Source organism: Chrysemys picta, chromosome 2 (genome assembly GCF_011386835.1).
Source record: "Chrysemys picta bellii isolate R12L10 chromosome 2, ASM1138683v2, whole genome shotgun sequence".
In the NCBI taxonomy this organism is placed as follows: Eukaryota; Metazoa; Chordata; order Testudines; family Emydidae; genus Chrysemys; species Chrysemys picta.
This window is the reverse complement of record NC_088792.1, coordinates 201,018,811-201,040,038: the sequence shown is the minus strand read 5'-3', so window position 1 is coordinate 201,040,038 and position 21,228 is coordinate 201,018,811. Positions and strand designations below refer to the sequence as shown.

The 21,228-nt window shown below is 41.3% G+C and overlaps 1 protein-coding gene across 12 annotated transcripts in view; it reads left to right on the top strand.

Moving 5' to 3' along the window:
• The first annotated feature begins 824 nt into the window (after window positions 1-824).
• CEP192 (centrosomal protein 192) overlaps window positions 825-21,228 on the top strand; it is a 168,468-nt gene continuing 148,064 nt past the window's right edge. For 2 of the 12 annotated variants that reach the window (XM_065585221.1, XM_065585219.1), the window contains exons 1-5: window positions 949-1,128; window positions 1,945-2,022; window positions 4,046-4,231; window positions 10,559-10,684; window positions 18,293-18,450. In XM_065585221.1, coding sequence (XP_065441293.1) covers window positions 968-1,128; window positions 1,945-2,022; window positions 4,046-4,231; window positions 10,559-10,684; window positions 18,293-18,450 — 709 coding nt within the window. In that variant the 5' untranslated portion in view covers window positions 949-967. Of the gene's footprint in view, window positions 1,129-1,157; window positions 1,339-1,944; window positions 2,023-2,367; window positions 2,506-4,045; window positions 4,232-10,558; window positions 10,685-18,292; window positions 18,451-21,228 lie in introns of those variants that run through there. The other 10 variants (XM_065585218.1, XM_065585216.1, XM_065585220.1 and 7 more) reach the window with 9 other exon arrangements.

Here is a 21,228-nt window from a genome sequence, read left to right as displayed (position 1 = left end):
TTAAAAGTCTAGGATGTTTAATATCAGTATTTTGATAGTCATGAAATGTTTATGTGCATACAGTAAGATATTTGAAACATTTACCCCATAACTTTCTTTTACTGTTAATTGTAATGTTAATGCAAAATAAACTTATTGCAGACTCAGGGTCTCAGGTAAGATGTTTTTGCGTGCTTGTTCTATGCATACTGTTGAATTGTGTGTGGAAATTTTGTTTTTGTAGCTTTTAGATCACGATCAGGTATGCAGGTTGGCCATCTGCAATGTGTGTTAATTCTGGCCCATCCTGTGATTCACAGGGTATCTATGGTATCCCAAAACAGCTATTTCATACAACTCGGTACTAATACAGCAGGTGCAGCTAGACAGCTCTAGAAGTGTATTTAATAAAGTACCATGTGTCATAACAACTGCTCCCAGCAGGAACTCAGAAGCTGTACATAGGGCACCCTGACTTATGCTTCACATGCTAGGCTCTCAGGGAACGCAGAAAGGGTAGGGGGCCCCCTGATTGACCTCAGCCTCACATGACGGCCCACATTGCTTCTCAGGAGCCCTTGAGCGGGGCTAGGCATTCCCTGCAGTCACCTGCTCTCAGCTCTGCACAGGGCTGGGCGGCAAAAGGCTCGCAGTGAAAGTCAGCGGGAACTGCACCTCAGCGCATCAGCTCCCTGACTTGCCCACAATCGCTGAAGCTGCCCCCCGGCCCTCACCCATTAGCGAAGAGGTGTGGGCTCAAGTCTCTCTCTCCCCTCCCCCGACAGGGGATGGGCTGGGCTGGTGTCACTCACAGCAGCCGGGGGAGGGGGTTAGTTGCGTCATGTCTCTCTCCCCCAATCAGAAACCTAGTCCAGGCTTTTCTTTTTAACCGGAGCTGCCCAATGCCAAGTGCCAGCTCCCGCTTTTTTTTTTTTTCCGGTTCCTTTGGCCCAGCCCCCGGGCCAGCACGGGCAGCCTGGCGCGGCGAATGCGCGCCCCCGGAGGGGAGAGAAAGAGTCGCAGAGCCTGGTGGGAGCGTGCGCGCGTACGTCCGCGCGCCCTGGGGGGAGGATCTCGCGGGCGACGCGGGGTGTCTCGCACACAAATCCGGCGGAGCGGCGGCAGCGCGCGCCTTCTGCGCTGGGGCTGGTGAGTGAACGAGCGAGCGCGGCGCCTGCGGGAGGAGGCGGAGGGAAGCTGAGCGGCGGTTTGAAGTTGTGGCGGTTGGGTGGCCGGGCTGCTCCTGTCTCTGCTCTGTCCGTGCCGGGAGGTGCCGGTGTCGGATCCCGGCTGCTGCTTTTCCCCTTCGCCGTGTTGGCTCCCCCGCCCCAGGCACACGCGGCAGGGCCGGGCAGTCAGGTGTGTGGGGAGTGAGGGGCTGTAGGTACGGGGCGGGGTAAGGCTCGCTCTCTGCCCCGCTCCCCCGGCTGTCCGAGGGCAGCTGTGCCCCGGACCCCGCGAGCGAATAGCGCCCCCGCAGGGAGGCTCCTGCCCCAGCTCCGCAGGACTCCCGTGTCCCTGCCCCGCTGCCCGGGGTTGTCTCTGGGGCTGGTGGCGTGAGGGTGTGTGTGGAAGGACGGAGTCGGCTGTAGCCTGTGGCTCGCTATTGAATGGGCCAAGTGATGCGAGCTAACCCAGGAAAGGGCGTCCTTATGCCGGAGCGAGCGTGTCCACACTCGGAGCGGTACCGAGATCATTGGGCTGTGCAGATGAGCCCTCGCTCTAGTTGCTTCCTTGCTCCCTAACCTATATCCCCTGTGCGGGGAGTCAGCAAGGCCAAGGGGTGTGAAACCTGTTCCTTGTGGTGCCTGTGAGCTCCCCGGCTATGGACCGGAGAGGAGGGAGGAGTGTGTTGTGGGGGAGCCTAATTTCTAGGTGCCCATCGCTGGGGTCATCCTGGACCTTTGCCTCTGATTCAGCAAATTTAATGAAGGTGATGCTTTACATAGTGTGTGTTTTTTATAGGCTCCTTCGGGTGCTTGAGGCCTGTAGAAACAGAGGAAGATGCTGTCTGCTCCAAGCAACTTTACAAGCTAAATACAGGTCAGGCACCTGAGGGCTCTAACTTGGAGTTAATGTCTCTTTAATAAAAAAAAAAGCCTTGCACCAAAGACTTGAAGGAAGAAGTTTAAATAAGTTTGTAGATATAGTTGTGCTTATGTCAGTAAAGGATATGGCCAGCGTATTGTCTAGTTTTTTTTTTAAATCGGAAACAAACGGAGCAGCAACAAGTTACTTATGTTATTGTAAATGCAGTTGATTTGCTTTTATATTCAGATGTTGCTTAATCAGGATGTGTTCTGCTTTCAGTCAGTCTCTTCTGTGGCACCTGTCACAGTCTAGTAAATTTACTATCAGTTGCTGTTGGCATTCTGAGATTATCCTACTTAGAAAGTCCAAGCTGACTTCTTGTCCCACCATGCTGCTTTTGGGTAGTCTTTAGTGGCTTCCCAGGTAAACTTCAGTACCTGTTCCAGTGCCAAAATGTGATCCTGTTGGATATTAGTCTACAGATTGTTATTTAAGGTAAGAAAATAACTGGGGCTGATTTTGTAGCTTTAACTGGGTACACTACTAAAGGTGTGTTCTATGCACCTTGAAAAAAAATCACCAGTCTTACAATCTTTTACTGATTTTGTTTTTTAAAGACTTTATTAATATGGTGTTAAAGATCTTGGATGGAGATGGAGTGCACTGAACAGTGAAGGAGATAGAAGCACAAGGAAACTAGCTTTTTACTTGGGTACTCTAAATGTTTTATTTTAGTGGCTGTGAATTTGAAATTTTTTGAAATTGAGTTAAGTATCAGAGGGGTAGCCGTGTTAGTCTTGATCTGTAAAAAGCAACAAAGAGTCCTGTGGCACCTTATAGACTAACAGATGTATTGGAGCATAAGCTTTCGTGGGTGAATACCTACTTCGTCAGACAGGTATTCACCCACGAAAGCTTATGCTCCAATACATCTGTTAATCTATAAGGTGCCACAGGACTCTTTGTTGAAATTGAGTTAAATCTCCCAAACACTTATTTGATAAAGCACCCTTTAAATAACATACCTGAAACTTTAAAGTGAATGTTTTCTGCTCCCTTGTTAAAATTTTATGAGGGCTTTTCTGCATAGGTGACATTGACTATAAAAAGTAATGATGAAACTGATTATATTCAAAGCTGTCAAATGCATGTTTTCACTAGCATTCTGTAATTCCTTTCAGTTCTGACAATGTTGTGTATTAACTACAGTAGGTATAAAATTTTAAAATGTGACTTTTTAAAAACAATGGTTTTATTTGGACTTAGTAGCAGATTGGCTTGAAGACTAACAAATGGATAAAGTGTCCATTGCTTTTTTTGGTGAAACTTGGTCTAGCCAAAGGAAGCATACCATCAGGTATCTTTGACTTGTCTGATTTTACTTTGGGTGAGTGTTCGTACCATTCTGGACTCAACCATTGTTTTAAAGAATACATCTTTTATCATACATGCAGTATTTTAGCCAACTGTATACCTATGCTAGATTGATTTTTTTAAATATATGAAGAGTACCGTTGCTGTTGGTAGTCAGCAAAACTACGTTTAGACCTTGTGTGTACTGGTAACTTTAGGGAAATCTAGCACTGCTTCAGCTCCATTGGTGCTAGTAATAGTGTAATCTGGTCACCAGTGATTTTGTCATTTAATTTTGTGATCTAGATGACATTTTGGAGTAACACTGCCGACTTGATGATAAGTTTAAGCTAATGCTGTTAAAGTAACTACTGTTAGTAGTACTGGTGAAGCTTCAGTGCTAGTACAATGGAGGGAGATGACTCTAAAATTGTAGCTTTTTAGGCCATGGATAATTGTTAAGAACTGTAGTACATAATTCAGAATCAGGATTACTTTTGTGAAAGTCATGTATCTGGACTTGGAGTCCTTCCATCCTGGTCTGTGAAAATAAAATCTTTCTATATCTGCAGCTTGAAGAATCTGGCTGTGTTGCTTCCAATGGGAGATTTTAGTGACAATTCTTTGAGTATCCTCTTGTTTGTTATGCTGAACTGACTTATTCCAATTCATTTTTAAACAGTGTGCTATTGTATGGCAGGATGGAAGACTTCAGAAATATTGCAGATGAGACGTTTCCAAGCTTTTTGGCTAACTCACTGAACAGTAATACCAGTGGGATTTTGGAGAATGTCACTATTTCATCAAACCTTGGCTTACCTGTTGCAGCTTCAACTGTTGCTAGGAATAAAACAGGTTGTGACAACAGGTAAGACTGTCTTCCTAATAGTCTTTCATAACCTAAAATACGCTTTCGTTACGGGGAAGGGTAGAGGTGTCTGATCTCTTCCAGAATGATTCCTCTTGCATACGGTCTGCTCAGAAAGCTGAAACTGGTTATTTGGATACTTCTGTAACGTGGTGTGAATTCATGAAGTGCTGAAAAATGTCAGTGTGTTGTTGAATGAACTTCTGATGACTGCTACAAAATGAGTGATAAGGTAGGTGAGGTGATATCTTTTTATTGGACCAACTTCTGATGGTGAAAGAGACAAGCTTTAAAGACAACAAGGAGTCTGGTGGCACCTTAAAGACTAACAGATTTATTTGGGCATAAACTTTCGTGGGTAAAAACCTCACTTCTTCAGATGAGAGCACTTCCCTGCTCTCATCCGAAGAAGTGAGGTTTTTACCCACGAAAGCTTATGCCCAAATAAATCTGTTAGTCTTTAAGGTGCCACCAGACTCCTTGTTGTTTTTGTAGATACAGACTAACACGGCTACCCCCTGAAGCTTTAAAGCTACACAGTGCTCTTCTTGGGTCTGGGTAAGGTATTCAGAGTGTCAAGTGGGCAGTTAACACCTCTGCAGCCATAGGACCAAAAAAAAAAAAATGGGGGGGGGGGGCCTTTAAGGTTACAGATTGTTGAAATAATAAATCATACATCTGGTGTCTTTAAGACCAATATTAATAGTCTCTAGCAAAGTTATGAATTTAAGCTCCTTGGCTTGTCCTTTGAAGGTGTTGTGTACCTTTCCCAGATTTAAGAGCTCTTTGTATCCCAAAAGCTTGTCTCTTTCACAACAGAAGTCGGTTCTATAAAAGCTATTACCTCATCTACCATGTGCCTCTAATATCCAGGAAGGAACACCGCTACAACACTGCATGCTATAAAATAAAGCATTTTGTCAAATAAAACTTAAGTTGCCATGCTTCATTACAAAATGTTAACTTGGTTTTTAGACAGGAGTTTTAAATGTATAGTGAGTTAATACCCTTTAACCTGAACAGTAACCTAACTCTGGAGCATCCTGTATTTCTTGCACATAAGGTCAATAGTTATTAATTTTAGTAATTATTCTGAGAATAATGGTTCTGTAGTACTTTGCTTGAAACCAGAAAGATTAGTTATGTACAATTAACTTACAGTAGTTTGAGCCGATACTATAGTGGGAAAACAATTAGGAAATACTTAAGCTACTGTTGTATTTTTGGTCACAATTATTTTTTGTTCAAGGTGACTATTACACTATACTTACTCAGGTCAAACAAATTTTGGTACCAAAGATAAAATCTGTATAGTAGTGAGTAAAACATATGATCCATCCTTAAAATTTAGCCAAATGACACACAGAATCTGTTGCCTCCTCTATGGATGTAACATGTCAAACTGAGTTTGGGATCATTGGGCATTACCACTTCCAGGAGAGTATGATGCAGAGTTTGCAGAAGTAAATTGTGGTGTAGTTTTCCCATAATTCTCTTGTCCAGGAGTCTGTGTTGGCCTAGCACAGGGGTAGGCAACCTATGGCACGTGTGCCAAAGGCGGCATGCGTGCTGATTTTCAGAGGCACTCACACTGCCCGAGTCCTGGCCACCACTACGGGGGACTCTGCATTTTAATTAAATTTTAAATGAAGCTTCTTAAACATTTTAAAAACCTTATTTACTTTACATACAATAGTTTAGTTTTATATTATAGACTTGTAGAAAGAGATCTTCTAAAAACGTTAAAATGTATTACTGGCACGCGAAACCTTAAATTAGAGTGAATAAATGAAGACTAGGCACACTACTTCTGAAAGGTTGCCAACCCCTGGCCTAGAATATTGTTCTCCAGCCCAGTCTTGTTTGGCTCTTGGTTTCTGGCACCATCTTTTTTTTTTTTTTTTTTTTTTTTTTTTTTTTTTTTAAACCAGTGGGTTTATCTGAGATGTCAGACATTTGAGCTATATTACATTCCTGGCAACTATATGTGATAGCTTATGAACAGAGTGCAAGTTCCTGTAGTATATTGACCCATTCCACCAACTATTTCTTGGCTGTGTAGCTGGCCGTAACCATGAAGTATAAGAATAGCTAGTCTAGTGACTGAGAACTATCTGTAACTGGTTAACTGACTCCTGTACTAGCCAGACATCTAGGTTTGCTCAAGAAAGTTGTTTGAAAACACTTCTATCCCACTTTTGTTTTCTTCTCTCTAAACTGCCAGAGTTGATCAGAGTTGCTCATAGTGAATAGTTCTTTGGTGAACATTACCCGCCAATAACAGTCTAATAACAGTAATTTTTTTAAATTTAAATGTATAAAATGCAAAAATAAAAACTGAAAGGCTACACAACATAAATTATAGATAGACTTGTAGTAAATGAAACCACTTGTTTTTCTTGCCAAACAAGTACTCTGAGGAAATCAGAGGAAATTCATCATTTAGCCTGATGAAACCCTCACTAAACTGGGAATAAAGATGAAACTAGGTACTTTGCCAGCCCTTTTTATATGGATTAGATTCCTACAATCCTTTTATGGTGCTAAAGTAGTATTCAGATACTCTATAAGAAACAACACAACTTGACGTACATCATGCTTTAAATTATTTTCTTATATAGAGTTATTGAGTACCTTCATCACCAGTGTAACCAGAAAATATTTAAATATTCTTACACCACCAACACTGGTTGCTGTCCTGTCTCTAGTCTTGTTTCTGCTCTCCTCTCCACACTATGCCTAGGCTTCAGTCGTTTGACAGCACACTATTGATAACTCATGCTGCCTCTCTACTCTGCCATGAAATTTAAGCCATGCTAGAACAGAGCTCTTAAGCTGAGGAAGGGAAACTGTTGTCCCACAGAATGCTATGTATCTTAAAATCCATAACTAGAGCAGTAAGAACTAATGGAAACCTAATGGAGCAAGGAAGGGATGCTCTGAGTCCTGAGTACTGTTTGCTGGTGGTCCAGTTGAACACCACAGAAATCCAGTTTGAGGAGCAAAAGATGGAGAATGCTTTATCAGATTGGGATAATGGGAAAAAGTGTTTCATTCACTTCACAAATACTTTTGAAGAATGGGAGGAAACAAAAACTTTTAGAACTGAATAAGACAAAACTGTGGTGACTGGTAAGAATCTTGAAACTAAATTTTACAGCTTTCAAATGAGTGATTAACCAAAAAAAATGATTTAAGCAAGGATGACAAGCCTTCAGGCTTGACATAACTGCAGTCTCTGAGAACTTTTCCAATGTAGTAGCTTCCTCAGAATGACCCCTTTGCATTTGGAAGGTTAGGCTCTTACAACCTGAAACTACCAAATCAATCCTCTGTGCTAAAGGCTTGCCAAAAAATAACTTCTTGTAGGTTATGTAGATCATATCAGCCTAGCTATATTCATCTTTTGGTGCAAATACCTCATATACTTAGCAACATACAGTAACTCCTCACTTAAAGTCGTCCCGGTTAACTTTGTTTCATTGTTGATCAATTAGGGAACATGCTTGTTTAAAGTTGTGCAATGCTCCCACCTGCTTTTTCCACTGCTTGCAGGAAGAGCAGCCCATTGCAGCTAGCTGATGGGGGGCTTCTAACCAGGGTGGACCAGCAGCCCCCAATCAGCTCCCCGCTCCCCTAAGTTCCCTGTGCTGCAGCCGCCCAGCAGGCTATCAATCAGCAGTTCATCTGTCCCTCCCCCCACTGCCATGTGCTGCTCCTGCCCTCTGCCTTGGAGCTGCTCCCAGAGACTCCTGCTTGCTGTGTGGGGAGAAGGGGGGGGGCTAATGTCAGGGTGCTCCCTGTTCCTGCACCCTCCTTACCCCTTTTCCATATAGAGCAGGGCGGGGACACTGATGGGGAGAGACAGAGAGAGCTGTCTCAACTTCATGATCCACTTAAAAAGACAATGCACTTAAGAGTGGGTCAGCTTACTTAAAGGGGCGGTGTGCATCTGTCTCTCTCTCTTTCCCACACACAAGGTGTGTGTCTGTCTCTGTCTATTATGCTGTCTCCTTTCCCTCCTGTTCGGGCTGCTTTGATGAGAGGCTATATTAACAACAATGTGTTAACCCTTGAGGGCTCAGCTGAGTGTTAGTTCATCATTTAGCAGCAAGGCATTCTCTGGGAAATATCCCTCCCTCTTCCACCCTCTAACTTCACCACCTCAACCAAGCTTCACAATCATCATCATAGCTGTGAACAGTATTAAATTGTTTGTTTAAAACGTCTACTGTGTGACTATATAATTTTTTTGTCTGGTGAAAATTTTTTCCCTGGAACCTAATCCCCTTCATTTACATTAATTCTTATGGGGGAATCGGATTCACTTAACATCGTTTTGCTTAAAGTCGCATTTTCCAGGAACATATCTACAACGTTAAGTGAGGCGTTACTGTATTCCCCAAAGTCACACTTAGTCTACTTCTGTGGAGCTTGACAGATGGCTGTATATAGGGATTGCTGACTGATTTACAGAAGAAAGTAAAGACTGAGATTTGCTGGCCAGTAGATGGTGGAAAGAAAGGAATTATACTCACACCAGATGAGTCTTGTCCTTTATCAGGGCCCACTTATCCCCTGAGCTAGGCGTACTCAATTTCCATTCACTTCAGTGGGAGCTATATGCATGCAAATAACAAGATGAGCAGGCCTCATAGGTATTAAGTGCATGAATAGTGTACAGAATCAGGAGGAAGGGAAGGAGAGAGCCTCTGAAATACCTCTTCTCTGTTCCACCAAGAAAAAAATAAAATGATCTTTAATCCGTTCACTGTTCTTGAAAGATGAAATCTAGTTGATCGCAAATGGGTTTGGAGAAACAAGGAACTTGCACCCTCCCTTGGAGGAGCTCTGATCTCACAAGTCCCTAAATATAAATAGCCAATAGCAAGAAATGAACCTTATGCCCTGTCATCTAAATCTCATCCCCCAAGATCATTTTCCATTCCAAATGAGAGAAATCAAATCAGCCACCTCAAATATTGAGATGGCAACACTTAATTATTTCAGAATTGATTTTCATTAATAAAGTTCAAATTATTCTAGTATTCATTTAAAGTCTGATGAAGTGGGTTATAGCCCAAGAAAGCTTATGCCCAAATAAATTTGTTAGTCTCTAAGGTGCCACTAGTACTCCTTGTTATTTTTGCTGATACAGACTAACATGGCTACCACTCTGAAGCTCCTTGCGTGCATCCCACAGATGACAGGCCTGCCTTGTTGCACTGTGGGTTCCACACACTCTTAGACTGGATCTGTGCTCTCCAGACCCATGGTTCCCAACATCTAGTGACACAGGCCCAATTTGTTTTGGCACCTGTAAGAGTTTCCCTTTGAGAGCATGCGACTGTATATGTTTGCAGTGATAGAGAAACAGCTTCTTCAAAGCATTATTCATTCCTCAAAGGTACAAAGCACATGGAGCAAAGAGTTAAAAAACCCAAAACAATAAAATGCCTACACTCATGGGTCAGTCTTGCACCTTCAGCTTTCCTTTCCATTTGTAAATTCTCTTCAGCCTAGCTAACTTCATCTCTGGCAGGGAGAAGCAGCCTTTCCTGCTCACCGCATCTGTCTCCCTGTCTTTGTGTAGCTCCTTGTCAGCTTGTTGGCTTTCACTGATACCCTAAGAAGTTTCTGGCCACTCACTGAACCCTTCTTTCCTTTTCTAGGCTCTTTGAGGTTTTTGATCCTAGGCTCAGTCTTGAGAAAAGTAAACCATTCTAGCTTGGAAAGAGCCAGACGGGACAGTCCCCAATTGATAACTCACCTCCCCACCCCCATTGTTTCCTCAAGGAGCCTCATCTTTGCCATTGCTTTGTTAGAGTCATAGAATACCAGGCTTGGAAGGGACCTCAGGAAGTCATCTAGTCCAACCCCCTGCTCAAAGCAGGACCAATTCCCAGACCAATTTTTACCCCAGTTCTCTAAATGGCCCCCTCAAGGATTGAACTCACAACCCTGGGTTTAGCAGGCCAATGCTCAAACCACTGAGCTATCCCTGCTCCCCCTCTTTTTGTGTTTCCCCTCTTTACAGCCTCCTTTGATTTACCTTTGGCATTAGGCAGCTTAATATCAAACAGGTAACCTGAAGGGCATACGATATTTATAAAGGAGGGAAAAAAACTATACAGCTCCCTCATTCACCACCTAATATATACTTGCAAAACCAGATATACTAATTAAAAAACAGTTTTCAGTTATTCAGGATCATCCACTTAGAATAGATGGGGTATGCATTCTTGTTAGGTTTATTTTTGTCAACTCTTTCAAGAATTGAAAAGATGCAAATTTGAACAGTTAAAATTGTTTTTTTTCTCCCAACAGGCTTTCTGATATTCAAGCTTCTTATCTAGAAGAAGGGAGATTTTCACTGCCATCAGCATCTTCTCATAGTGGTCAGTCTGCTTCGGAGCCAAGGGGGAAGTTAGCTCTCAGCTTTCAGGGTGACTTGTAAGTGATATTGCTGTTTAATCCTTTTAAAAAAAGATTGGAAAAATTACTTATAGCAAATTCTGTTATAATTGTACGTATCAATGACTTTACTCTGAATTGTTTTTTCTTTATGAAATAACAGTATTGGCTGCAGTTAAATGCTTTATTTTGCTCCTACCTACTTATCAATACAATTTATAGAGTTTTTCATGATTCATTAAAATTTGTTGCTTAAATCCAAGATCTGAGGAATATACTTGCTTTAAAAGGAATGTCTGAAGAAAGTGAAGTTATTGGAGTTTAATTCTAGTTCAGTGGTTCTTTAATTTTTTTTTCATTTGCTGGATAACTTCATAAAACTGGGGCTTCTTATTACTTGTGCCCATTTCAAAACAGTTTTTGCTCTGGAGATATTTCCTTCATTATAGTTTGTGCAAATATTTCAATTAATTCTCTGTAGTCTTGCTACGCGATTCTATAGGCTTTCTAGGTAGAGCTCCAGTGCCATGCATGTGAGGCTCATAGAGTAGTTTGTGAATTGGTAATCACAATTAAGTCATAAGTGCAAGCAAATATAACTTTTATAGGTTTTCAAACTGTGTGAAGTGACTTCAGAAAAAATAGCTTATGAATATCTTGTCTAATAGTCAATATTCTGCAGAACACAGGGAAGTGGGAAATCACTGCTTCTTGGTATCTTAACAAGAACTTACATAGGTTGTGAACAGATTATAAAAGCCTCAGTAGCAACTCCATGGTTGAGATGGAGTTTTTAACTTAAAGCAGGGATTCAATCTCTTAAGTATGAAGCGTGTAATTTTCAAGAGAGTACATAATTTACTTTGAATACAGTATAAATTTTCTGAGAATTCCAAGTAAATCTCTTATTTAGTTTAAGAAATAAAATTAAAAATAGGCTTCTTGAGAAATTTGGTACCCTGTGTGAGACCTCTTTTTCCCCTGATAATTGCAGTAACAGAATAATAGAAATGCTATAGCAGCACAGCTGTAGTGTAGACACTTTTCACAGCAATACAAGAGGTTTTTCCATCACCATAATTAATCCACTCCTCCAACAGGTGGTAGGTAGGTTGTCTTTACCGCCTCTGACAGATGTGAAAAATGCACATCCCTGAGCAATGGAGCTAGATCAACCTAAATTTTAGGTGTAGACCAGGCATGAATGCTCTAAAATCCATATGGTTACTCAGATTGCCTTGAAATTTGGTGTGTCTCATGGGGGAGGTAGGCTTTGATTAATTACCCAAATTTGGGGCTGTTTGATCAAGGGGTTTCTGAGAGACAGCTTTGTGTGGCAGGATTTGTAGAGGCTCCTGCCCATCTATAGGGGTCTGACCTCCTGCCCCCTCACATGAGCTGGCAACTGGGTCCTTACCTGCCATATGTGCCCGGGTCAGGGGAAGCCCAGCCATCTGGGTGTGAAGCAGAGAACTGGCATAAGTACCAAGAACTCTGCTAACACTGAGGCAAAGAGTTGAGAATGGGCATGCTTGATCCATATTACAGGCTCTCCAGCCCTGGTGAGGAGGGGATGGGAACACCCACTGACATGAACAGAACACTTTACACATATTAGGGCTGTTGTTTCAAGTGTATCCATCTCCATCCAATGGTCTTACTCTGCTGAGAGCATCTTATTGAGATGAATGGGCCACTTGACACCACTCAGAGCTTCTTATATTTTCAGAATTATCCTTTGCTGGGGAATCTGCATGCAGCAAAGCAATTATTAATGATTAATTTTAATATATGTTATGGTTAATGCCCTTCTTAATTTGTGATATTGTGGAAATTACAGATCCTGCAATATTAAGCATCCACTACAATTTTGTCAGCTGGGTGGCTGGCGACCTGAGTCCCGCTGCTCAACCCGGGCGGCTGGTGTCGCGAATCCTGCTGCCGTCCCCAGGCATTAATGACTGTAATAGAGTTGATACCCAAAATGTCTGGGTATCAAAAATAAATAAATAAATAGCAGGCATAATGTAATACTTGAGTGTTTAAATTGTTCCAGCAAGTTTTTCTTAAACAAATAGGTTTTTTTGGCTTTTCCAAATTACTGCAATTACAGTAGAACCTCAGAATTATGAACGCTTAGGACAGTTACAAACATTTCAGAGTTAGGAACTGAACAAAATGTTATGGTGGTTCTTTCAGAAGTTTACAAGTGAACATTGACTTAATACAGCTTTGAAACTTTACTATTCAGAAGAATAATGCTGCTTTTAACCATCTTAATTTAAATGAAACAGGCACAGAAACAGTTTCCTTACCATGTCTAAACTTTCCCTTTATTTTTTTATTAGTTTACTTTTAACACAGTGCCTTACTGTATCTGCCTTTTTGGGGGGTTGGAGAGGGATCTCTACTGCTGCTTGATTGCATACTTCCAGTTCCAAATTAAGTGTGTGGTTGACTGGTCAGTTCATAACACTGGTATTTGTAACTCTGAAGTTCTACTGTAATAAATATCTTATTACTTTTCCATGATTTTCCATGTCTTGTCCGCAACTCAGCTACAATTATTTGACAATTATCCCACGATTCAAGTAGGGCCATAGTTATGGTGGAATGCCAGCTCTGCTATACTTAAGATTGAAAAGTTTTTTTTCCTGTATAAAGGACAATGTTTCTAAATATTCCAAAACTCTAAGATGTATCTAGGTTGTCTTGAAATGTGCTGCGCCTTTTGAAGATGCAGGGTATAGTTAGTGATGCAAATTTGGGATCATTTGAGCAAGAGGTTCCTGAGATGCAGGATGCAAAAAAAACCAGGTTTTTTTGTTTGTTTTTAAGTTCACAGATTCTCCTGGCTTCTGAAATGCCAAGTATTTAATGGGACAGGAACAGGAGGATGAGCTGGAAATGATGGCTGTGTGTGTGTGTGTGTGTGTGTGTGTGTGTGTGTGTGTTGAGGGAAATAAGGGGAGGAGAGAAACCAGTCTTCTTTCATATGCTTAGTTACTGTAACCATCAGGTAATAAAACTGTCCAGTTCTTGGGATATGGACCATGTCTGAGACCTCTCTTATTGGCTCTGTTAGCAGTTAGACTCCAAAGGTTTTAAAGCAAGACCATTATCTACTTTTCAGTACAAGAGAGCATACAGAGGTAGGGGGTACACTTAGGAATCACATAACCGGTTGGCCTACTGTAGAGAACAATCAAAGAAATTTGGGCTCTATTTCTGGCTCTGCCACTGTGCTTCTGGGTAACTTTGGCCAAGTCACCTCACTGCTCCGTGCCTCGGTTTCCCCATCTCTGTAAGGGGAAAGTTTCCCTTTTTTGAGATCTACTGATGAAAGACTGCATTGTAAGAACTAGATATTATTACTTGGTCACAGGACCATCTGAACTGCACACCTAGATTATAATTATAACTGCCTAGATTACCACCAACTACTGGCAGTAGCACTTCTTTCTATTTGGTGTTTGTTTATTTTTTTTAAATAACCAAACCTTGTTAATTCACCGTTATGGTTGCCTGGTGATAGCTCATTCCCTTCCAGAACATCAAATTCAGCAAGACTCAAAAGTTGTGAAAATCAGGGAATACAAAGTTAACGTATGCACCCACAGAACTTTAACTGTGCCTTCTTTTCAGCAATATCCTAGTATGTCTAACACATACTTGCTCTCTGCCTTTGCTCTCTCCTGAGCAGGAGCTCCTTACCCTCATACACTTAGCCTCCTCCCTGCAGTCCTACACATCTATTAAATTTTGCAATTCCATCAATCCCTCTTACAGCCCCTTCAGCCTTGTCGACCTTCACTCAACTAAGACCGCACTCATTTCCTTAACCTAACTATGGTTCTAACCTAACTATAATCTAACTATGGACAATCCCCAGGGCAAGAAGACCACTATGCCCTGCTGCTGACACAGCCTACACACTGCAGCAATTAAATGAGGCATACTTCGTCTCCCATGGTACACATGCTCTTATTTTCTTTGATCACACACAGGGGTAAGGGAGATGGGCATTCTCACCTCCAGAAGGCCACAACCTCCCATCACTTCAGGTCAACTTTCAAGCTGCTCTGTCTTACTCCTCCACCATTCAGTGCAGCTACACCTACCTAATGTGAATGCAGCTGGATTGCATGCCTATGATTCCCAGTGGCTATTGCTAGTTCCAGGGGGGCACAGTTAAGCATGCTCGGGCATGTTCTGTAACTCTGTATTTCCTGGTTTTCACAAGTTTATTTTACTGAACTCTGCAAAGAGCACGAGCTATCACCAGTCAACTTTAACTTGGCATTCACAAAGGTTTTTGCCATTTCATAAAAACTTGCTCAGATCTTGTGCACAGGTTACGTTTGAGTAGTTTTTGACAAGGTTTTAATGGTCATTTCCTCCCCCTCCTCCCTGGCCCGATAATTCTTCTTCAGTAAAAACCTTAACTCTGCTCTTTAGTGACACCATGCCAAAACATATGATGATTAAAGCATTTTAGTGTTTGTGGACTCGAAATAGATGAAGTAGGTTTTTAAAGACAAAGCAGATATCAACATATTTTGAGTCACGGTATCGCGATACATCAGAATTAAGTCTTTGGCTGAAGGAAAAAAGACCATTAATCCTTTATAAAGGAAAAAAAAATCAAATGTATTCTATGCATAGGATTTCAGTGAGTTTTAAGTGTATATGGGAAGCTTGAAGAACTTGTGACGGGGTGGAGTTTTGAGTGCCCTAATTGCATTTTCATACATTAACGTGTTTGGATTTCTTTTAAGTTTCCTGATTTTTATAATGGTTTGCTTTGTGATAATTACAACATCCCTGTTTATGTAGCATCGCATAAATTATTAACTCTCCAACCTTAACTCCATTTTAGCAATGTTTGGCTGAGACTATTAATAGTACTTTAAATAAAGTCACAAACGTAAGAGTGGTGTAAACAGAGTTGTACCAATTTAACTAAACTTGTGTCTTAAGCTAGTTCAGAACCTTGCATTGGCTTCTATTGGTTTAGCTCACATTGGTTCAGAGTTAAACTGCTGTAAGTCAGGCTCACACTGGTAGAAGGATTTGCACTGGTTTTAAAATCGGTTTTAGTTAATCCTGGTGCAACTTCAATATGTAGAGAAGGCCACACATTGTTACAATTTTCAGTTGCATCGTAAATATAGTTAATTGCCTAGAAAGTACCTCAAATAGGTTTTTCTACACTCTGACAAAAAATACTGTCTATAATGTTTCATCAGTACAACGGGTGTAGTGCTGTTACTGGTAGAAATAGCGGAAGCAATAGCATAGGTGGGTATCGTATACGTACCAACTCATTTTATAATCTTGCTCAAAGTATTGTTAAATACAATTGTGGTAAAAATGGCAGAGACCAATCTGTGCTACAGCTACTACCATTTACTCCTGGGGGGGATTCTGCGTGACTGTGTGACGGTAGAATATGCCCTCCTCCCTTGCAGAATTACTGAGCTTCTGTGCGGAATATGGCAGGGAAGCAAAGGGAAGCCGTGTGGGTGGCGGGGGGAAGGAGAGGGATGACCATGGGCACAGTTTTTTGGGGGGGATTACTCCCCCCTAACAGAGGTGAGGCATAGGGGGGCACACGGGGTTACATGCCGCTGGCCTCCCCTTCTCCCATTTCTGCAAGTGCAGAGCTGCCCAGCTGAGGGAGGCTGTGTCTAGATTCCACTGACTCTGCAGCTGAACGCCACCTCCTGGGTCCTAGTGCCAGTCCTGCTCCCCTTCTGTGTGCTGGGAGCCTTCCTGTTTTCTGTGCAAAAGTGGATCCCCGCAGTGGGGCTGGGTAAGGAGAAATGAAGGAAGGAGGTGTGTGAGGAAGAGGCAGTGGGGAAGGAAGTGGGGTGGAACAGGGCAGGGGGAGGAGAATGTGGGAGTGAAAGAGGAGGATGGAGACAAAAAGGGAATAAGGGAATGGCAGGCCTCCGAGCACCCCACACCAAGACCCCAATCCCTCTGATCCCAGCCAGCTGCACCTGGACTCCCACCTCTCAAGCCCCACTCCCCCAACCCATACCCCCTTTGCCGAGCCCATCTTCTTACACCCAGATGCCTCGCTAAGCCCCAACCATCTTCACCTGGATCCCCTGCCGAGTCCCATTGCGCCTGCACCCAATAACTCCAATGAGCCCCTGTGCATCCAGATCTCCCACTGAGCTACCCGCACCCAGATTGTCCCACACAGAAACCTCTCTCTCCACACCTGGATCCTCCCACACCAAGCCCCTCCACACTTGGATTCCACCCATATCTGGTGCACCTGGCGCAGAGGGGCAGGGTCCTGGCATGTTTCTGGGGCAGGCTGAGCCCATGCACTGTGTCAGGGGCAGGTGCAGCATCACTGCCAAGTCCCTGTACTGGAGGAAAGTGGGTTCTTTAGGGTGATCTCGCACATCAATGCAGCCAGTGGCCTGTGCTCCCCACTGCCATGCTGGAGCTACATTTATTTGACAAATACAGTTTGCAGAATTTTAAAATATTGTGCACATAATTTTGTGGCACAGAATTTTTAGGTTTTTTTGGTGCAGAATTCCCTCAGTAGTAACTGTTGATGCCACTGATGGAGGTGCAGTAGTGGTGATTTGTGTGCACTTTGACTAGTGTAGACAAGACTTAGGCCTAAAGGCTTCTACCTGATAACCAGAAGCAAGAGGGTAATTTGAAATTGGGATAGGGGAATGTTATTTAACCCTTAAATTAAAACCTAATACTATATCTGAAAGACTAAAGGAATAAATACCTCTTTATTTTAATTATTTTGAGCATTTAACAGTGTTTTGTGTAGCCAGTCTGTTTTTCACAAAGCAACAGTATAGAGAAACACTTGTAATACATTTTCCTATTTGTCAAAACCACAAATTGTTAGCAGAGACTCAGTAACAAGTAGTACTTTGAACTACTACTGTGGAAGTGACTAGATTTTTAAAAAAGAAGAACAGGAGGACTTGTGGCACCTTAGAGACTAACAAATTTATTAGAGCATAAGCTTTCGTGGACTATAGCCCACTTCTTCGGATGCATATAGAATGGAACATATATTGAGGAGATATATATACACACATACAGAGAGCATAAACAGGTGGGAGTTGTCTTACCACCTCTGAGAGGCCAATTAATTAAGAGAAAAAAACTTTTGAAGTGATAATCAAGCTAGCCCAGCACAGACAGACAGTTAGATAACAAGTGTGAGAATACTTACAAGGGGAGATAGATTTCAATGTTTGTAATGGCCCAACCATTCCCAGTCCTTATTCAAACCGGAGTTGATTGTGTCTAGTTTGCATATCAATTCTAGCTCAGCAGTTTCTCGTTGGAGTCTGTTTTTGAAGTTTTTCTGTTGTAATATAGCCACCCGCAGGTCTGTCACTGAATGACCAGACAGGTTAAAGTGTTCTCCCACTGGTTTTCAGTATTCTTTTAATAGGTAGCAGATATTTCTCGCCATTTTATAACAATCTTTAAATATATCAGGGATAGGTTAGACAGCAGTGTTTGTACTCTGGGTTATAAAGAGAATAAAGACACACTTATATGTCCACAAAGTAAGAGAAATTGTATACTGATTGTGATCAAATTTTGGCTTAAGTAAAGTGTCACTAAATTTATTTATTTTTCTAGGGGAGTTACTACACTAATTACAGACGCTCAACCTGTTCCTGATGGCTTGAAAGAGTCCAACTTAATACAAAAAGGGCACAACCAGAATGCCATCGCTGACTGTTCAAGTCTCAGTCAAGATACCTTGTTTGACATATTACCAATTGAACACTTGGAAGGTATTTAACTTTTAGAAATTCTTGCACTTAGTGGTCCAGTGTACTTACATCTTTGTTCTGGTGTATTTTGTTTTGGTATAACATAAATAAGAATAGCTCTTCTCTACTGGAAATCTTTAACTCAGTTTCCATTCTCTACAAATCAATTAGTCTTTGGTCTGGGACTTGTTATATTAAGTCTAAATCTGTGGTAAAAAAGAAAAGCAAGACTAGGGGGCCAGTGACAAATCTCCAGTCTGATGTCTTACAAATAGTAAACTAGAAACTAATCCTGAACACTACTGGAAAATTGTGGGTTTCAGTATTCCAGTGGTATACATCACTTATTTATCAGGTATGAAACCACAAAATCATATTTTTATTAGCATCTTTCCTTTTTCGTCTTCCACTCTGATATGAATTCAGTGACCATTACCTTCAGTTGCACTGACTTCTAGATCTTGCTTTATATCGTCTAAAAACATTTAATCTAGTTTTCAAATGACATGATACATTAATACCTAACTCCAGTGGTTTGGAATACCAGCTGCTAAAATCATGCTGCCGTGAAATAAGAATAGAGAGTTAAGGGGAAGCAAGATAGTAATAAGTAACCTGATCTTAAAAAAATGTTGTCAGTATTTTATTAAAATAGCTTTCCAATATTTGAGTGCAAATATTAGGAAACCCAGGGACTCCATAAAATGCTCTATTTGTAGTTTGGTTCCCTGTCCAACACACCCTTCCCCCCCGCCCCCTGCAAAAATAAAAAGAGAGAGGGGGAGAGAGAGAAAACTGAAACAAAACCCCACAAAAGACAGAGAAAATTTGCATTCTTCATAGCTGCTGAAGTCCTGTGGGGTAGAAAAGAATAACTTTAAATTGTTAGAAGTCAAGTAATTTTATTTTATAAACTATTAACAATATTTATTTAGTTTAGAACAGCAATAAATGGTAGGCCAGCTCTTACTAGGAGCACTTTATCCCTATATTTTATGGTTTGATAAAGAGCTTCAGTGTTACTTTTCTCTGAAGTCTTTTTTTGTGCTTACCAGTTGGTCTTTACAATTAAAGCTTCCATCAAATATTCTATATAAAGCACCAGTTACAACCACCAAGCTTACATCCATTTTTCAAAACATAGTATAAAAGAAATAGTTTAAAATACAGACTTTTTTGAATTTATATAAACTCTTTTTTAGAGGTAAGTAGGGAAATTTTAGGGAAATCTTGGTGAAATTTGCTTGTTCTTGGGGGGACAAAGCAGAAAACTCCTGCAGTTTCTTTAGCCAGTCTGAATGTTTTACAATATAACTAGAATATACACAGATATTGTTATATTTTCAATAGGGCTGTCAAATGATTAAAAATTATGATTAATTGCACTGTCAAACAATATTATTTTTAATAATATATATTTTATGCATCAATAGTGAGGTCTCTCTCCTATATTCCTGTTTCTCCATTCAATGGGAAATACTAGCTAGTTATAAAAATATCAGATTAGAAAAGATGCATCCACTTTAGTGGCCTAATGAAACTAGAAAATAGTTCCTCTTGAACATAAAACAGATTTCTTAAAATTTCAGCAGTAATCTTGGACTAAAATACCCATTCCTATTTTATAGGAAGAAGTAAGCATTGCAAAAATGCCAAGACAAACTTCAGTTGTGGTTTTTTTGTGTTTGTTTGTTTGGAACTGGGAAGCTTGCAAAGTTAACTGTCGAGTATTCCAGAATTATATTACGTGATACCAATGCCTTTCGGTAACATCTTTGGTCCACTTGGGCTTGAAACATTTCTGTAGATCAATAAGAATAAATTCTGGATTAGTGAATTTATCAAGGCAGTGGTTGGTTCATGCCAAGTTGTTGGTGTTTTTTTCCCTATTGCATTGGTACCTAGAGATCCCACTTGGGGTTCAGAGCCCTACGGTGCTAAAGACAAAAAGAAAGGACCCTCTGCTCACGAAGAGCTTAAAATACAGTAATTGAAACAATGTGTGGGTAATGTATGGAAGGAAACACAAGGTAATTGTAAGTGATGAAAGAAACAGTGTGACACAGTGGCTAGAACATAGCACAGAGGGCATGTCTATACTTACCTCTGGAGCAATTGATCCAGCAGGGTCAATTTATCGCGTCTAGCGAAGACACGATAAATTGACCGCCGAGCGCTCTCCCGTCAACTCCAATACTCCACCAGAGCGAGAAGCATAGGAGGAGTCGACGGGGGAGCGGCAGCAGTGGACCTACTGCAGTGAAGACACCATGTTAAGTAGCTCTGATTACGTCGATTTCAGCTACGCTATTTTCGTAGCTGAAGTTGTGAAATTTAGACCAACTTAGCTCCCCCCACATCCTCCATGTAGACCAGGCCTGAGATTCAAAACACCTGTTATTTCAGTGTCTGCCACTGACTCTGTGATCTTCAGCAAGTCACTTCAACCCTCTATTTCCCTCCCATCCTATCTTGTTTAAGTAGATTCTAAGACCTTGCAGTAAACATTCTCTTGTTCAGTTTGTGCACTGAAGCCATGAAGCCCCAATTTCTATTGGGGGTATCTTGATATTAGTGTAATAAGAATAATCAGAAATACATAATCCCATAAACGTGGATTTTGTCATAAGGTAACTTACTTTATGGTACCGTAAAGTGTGCATAATACTTGACAAACTAAATAACAAGTCCTTGCCCCAAGAAGCTTAGTTTGTTGTATTGTAATTATAGTTGTTCGCAAGGGAAGTGTGAATATACAAATTTAGTACTGTAATATAGGAACAAATTCAAGGTGCTGTT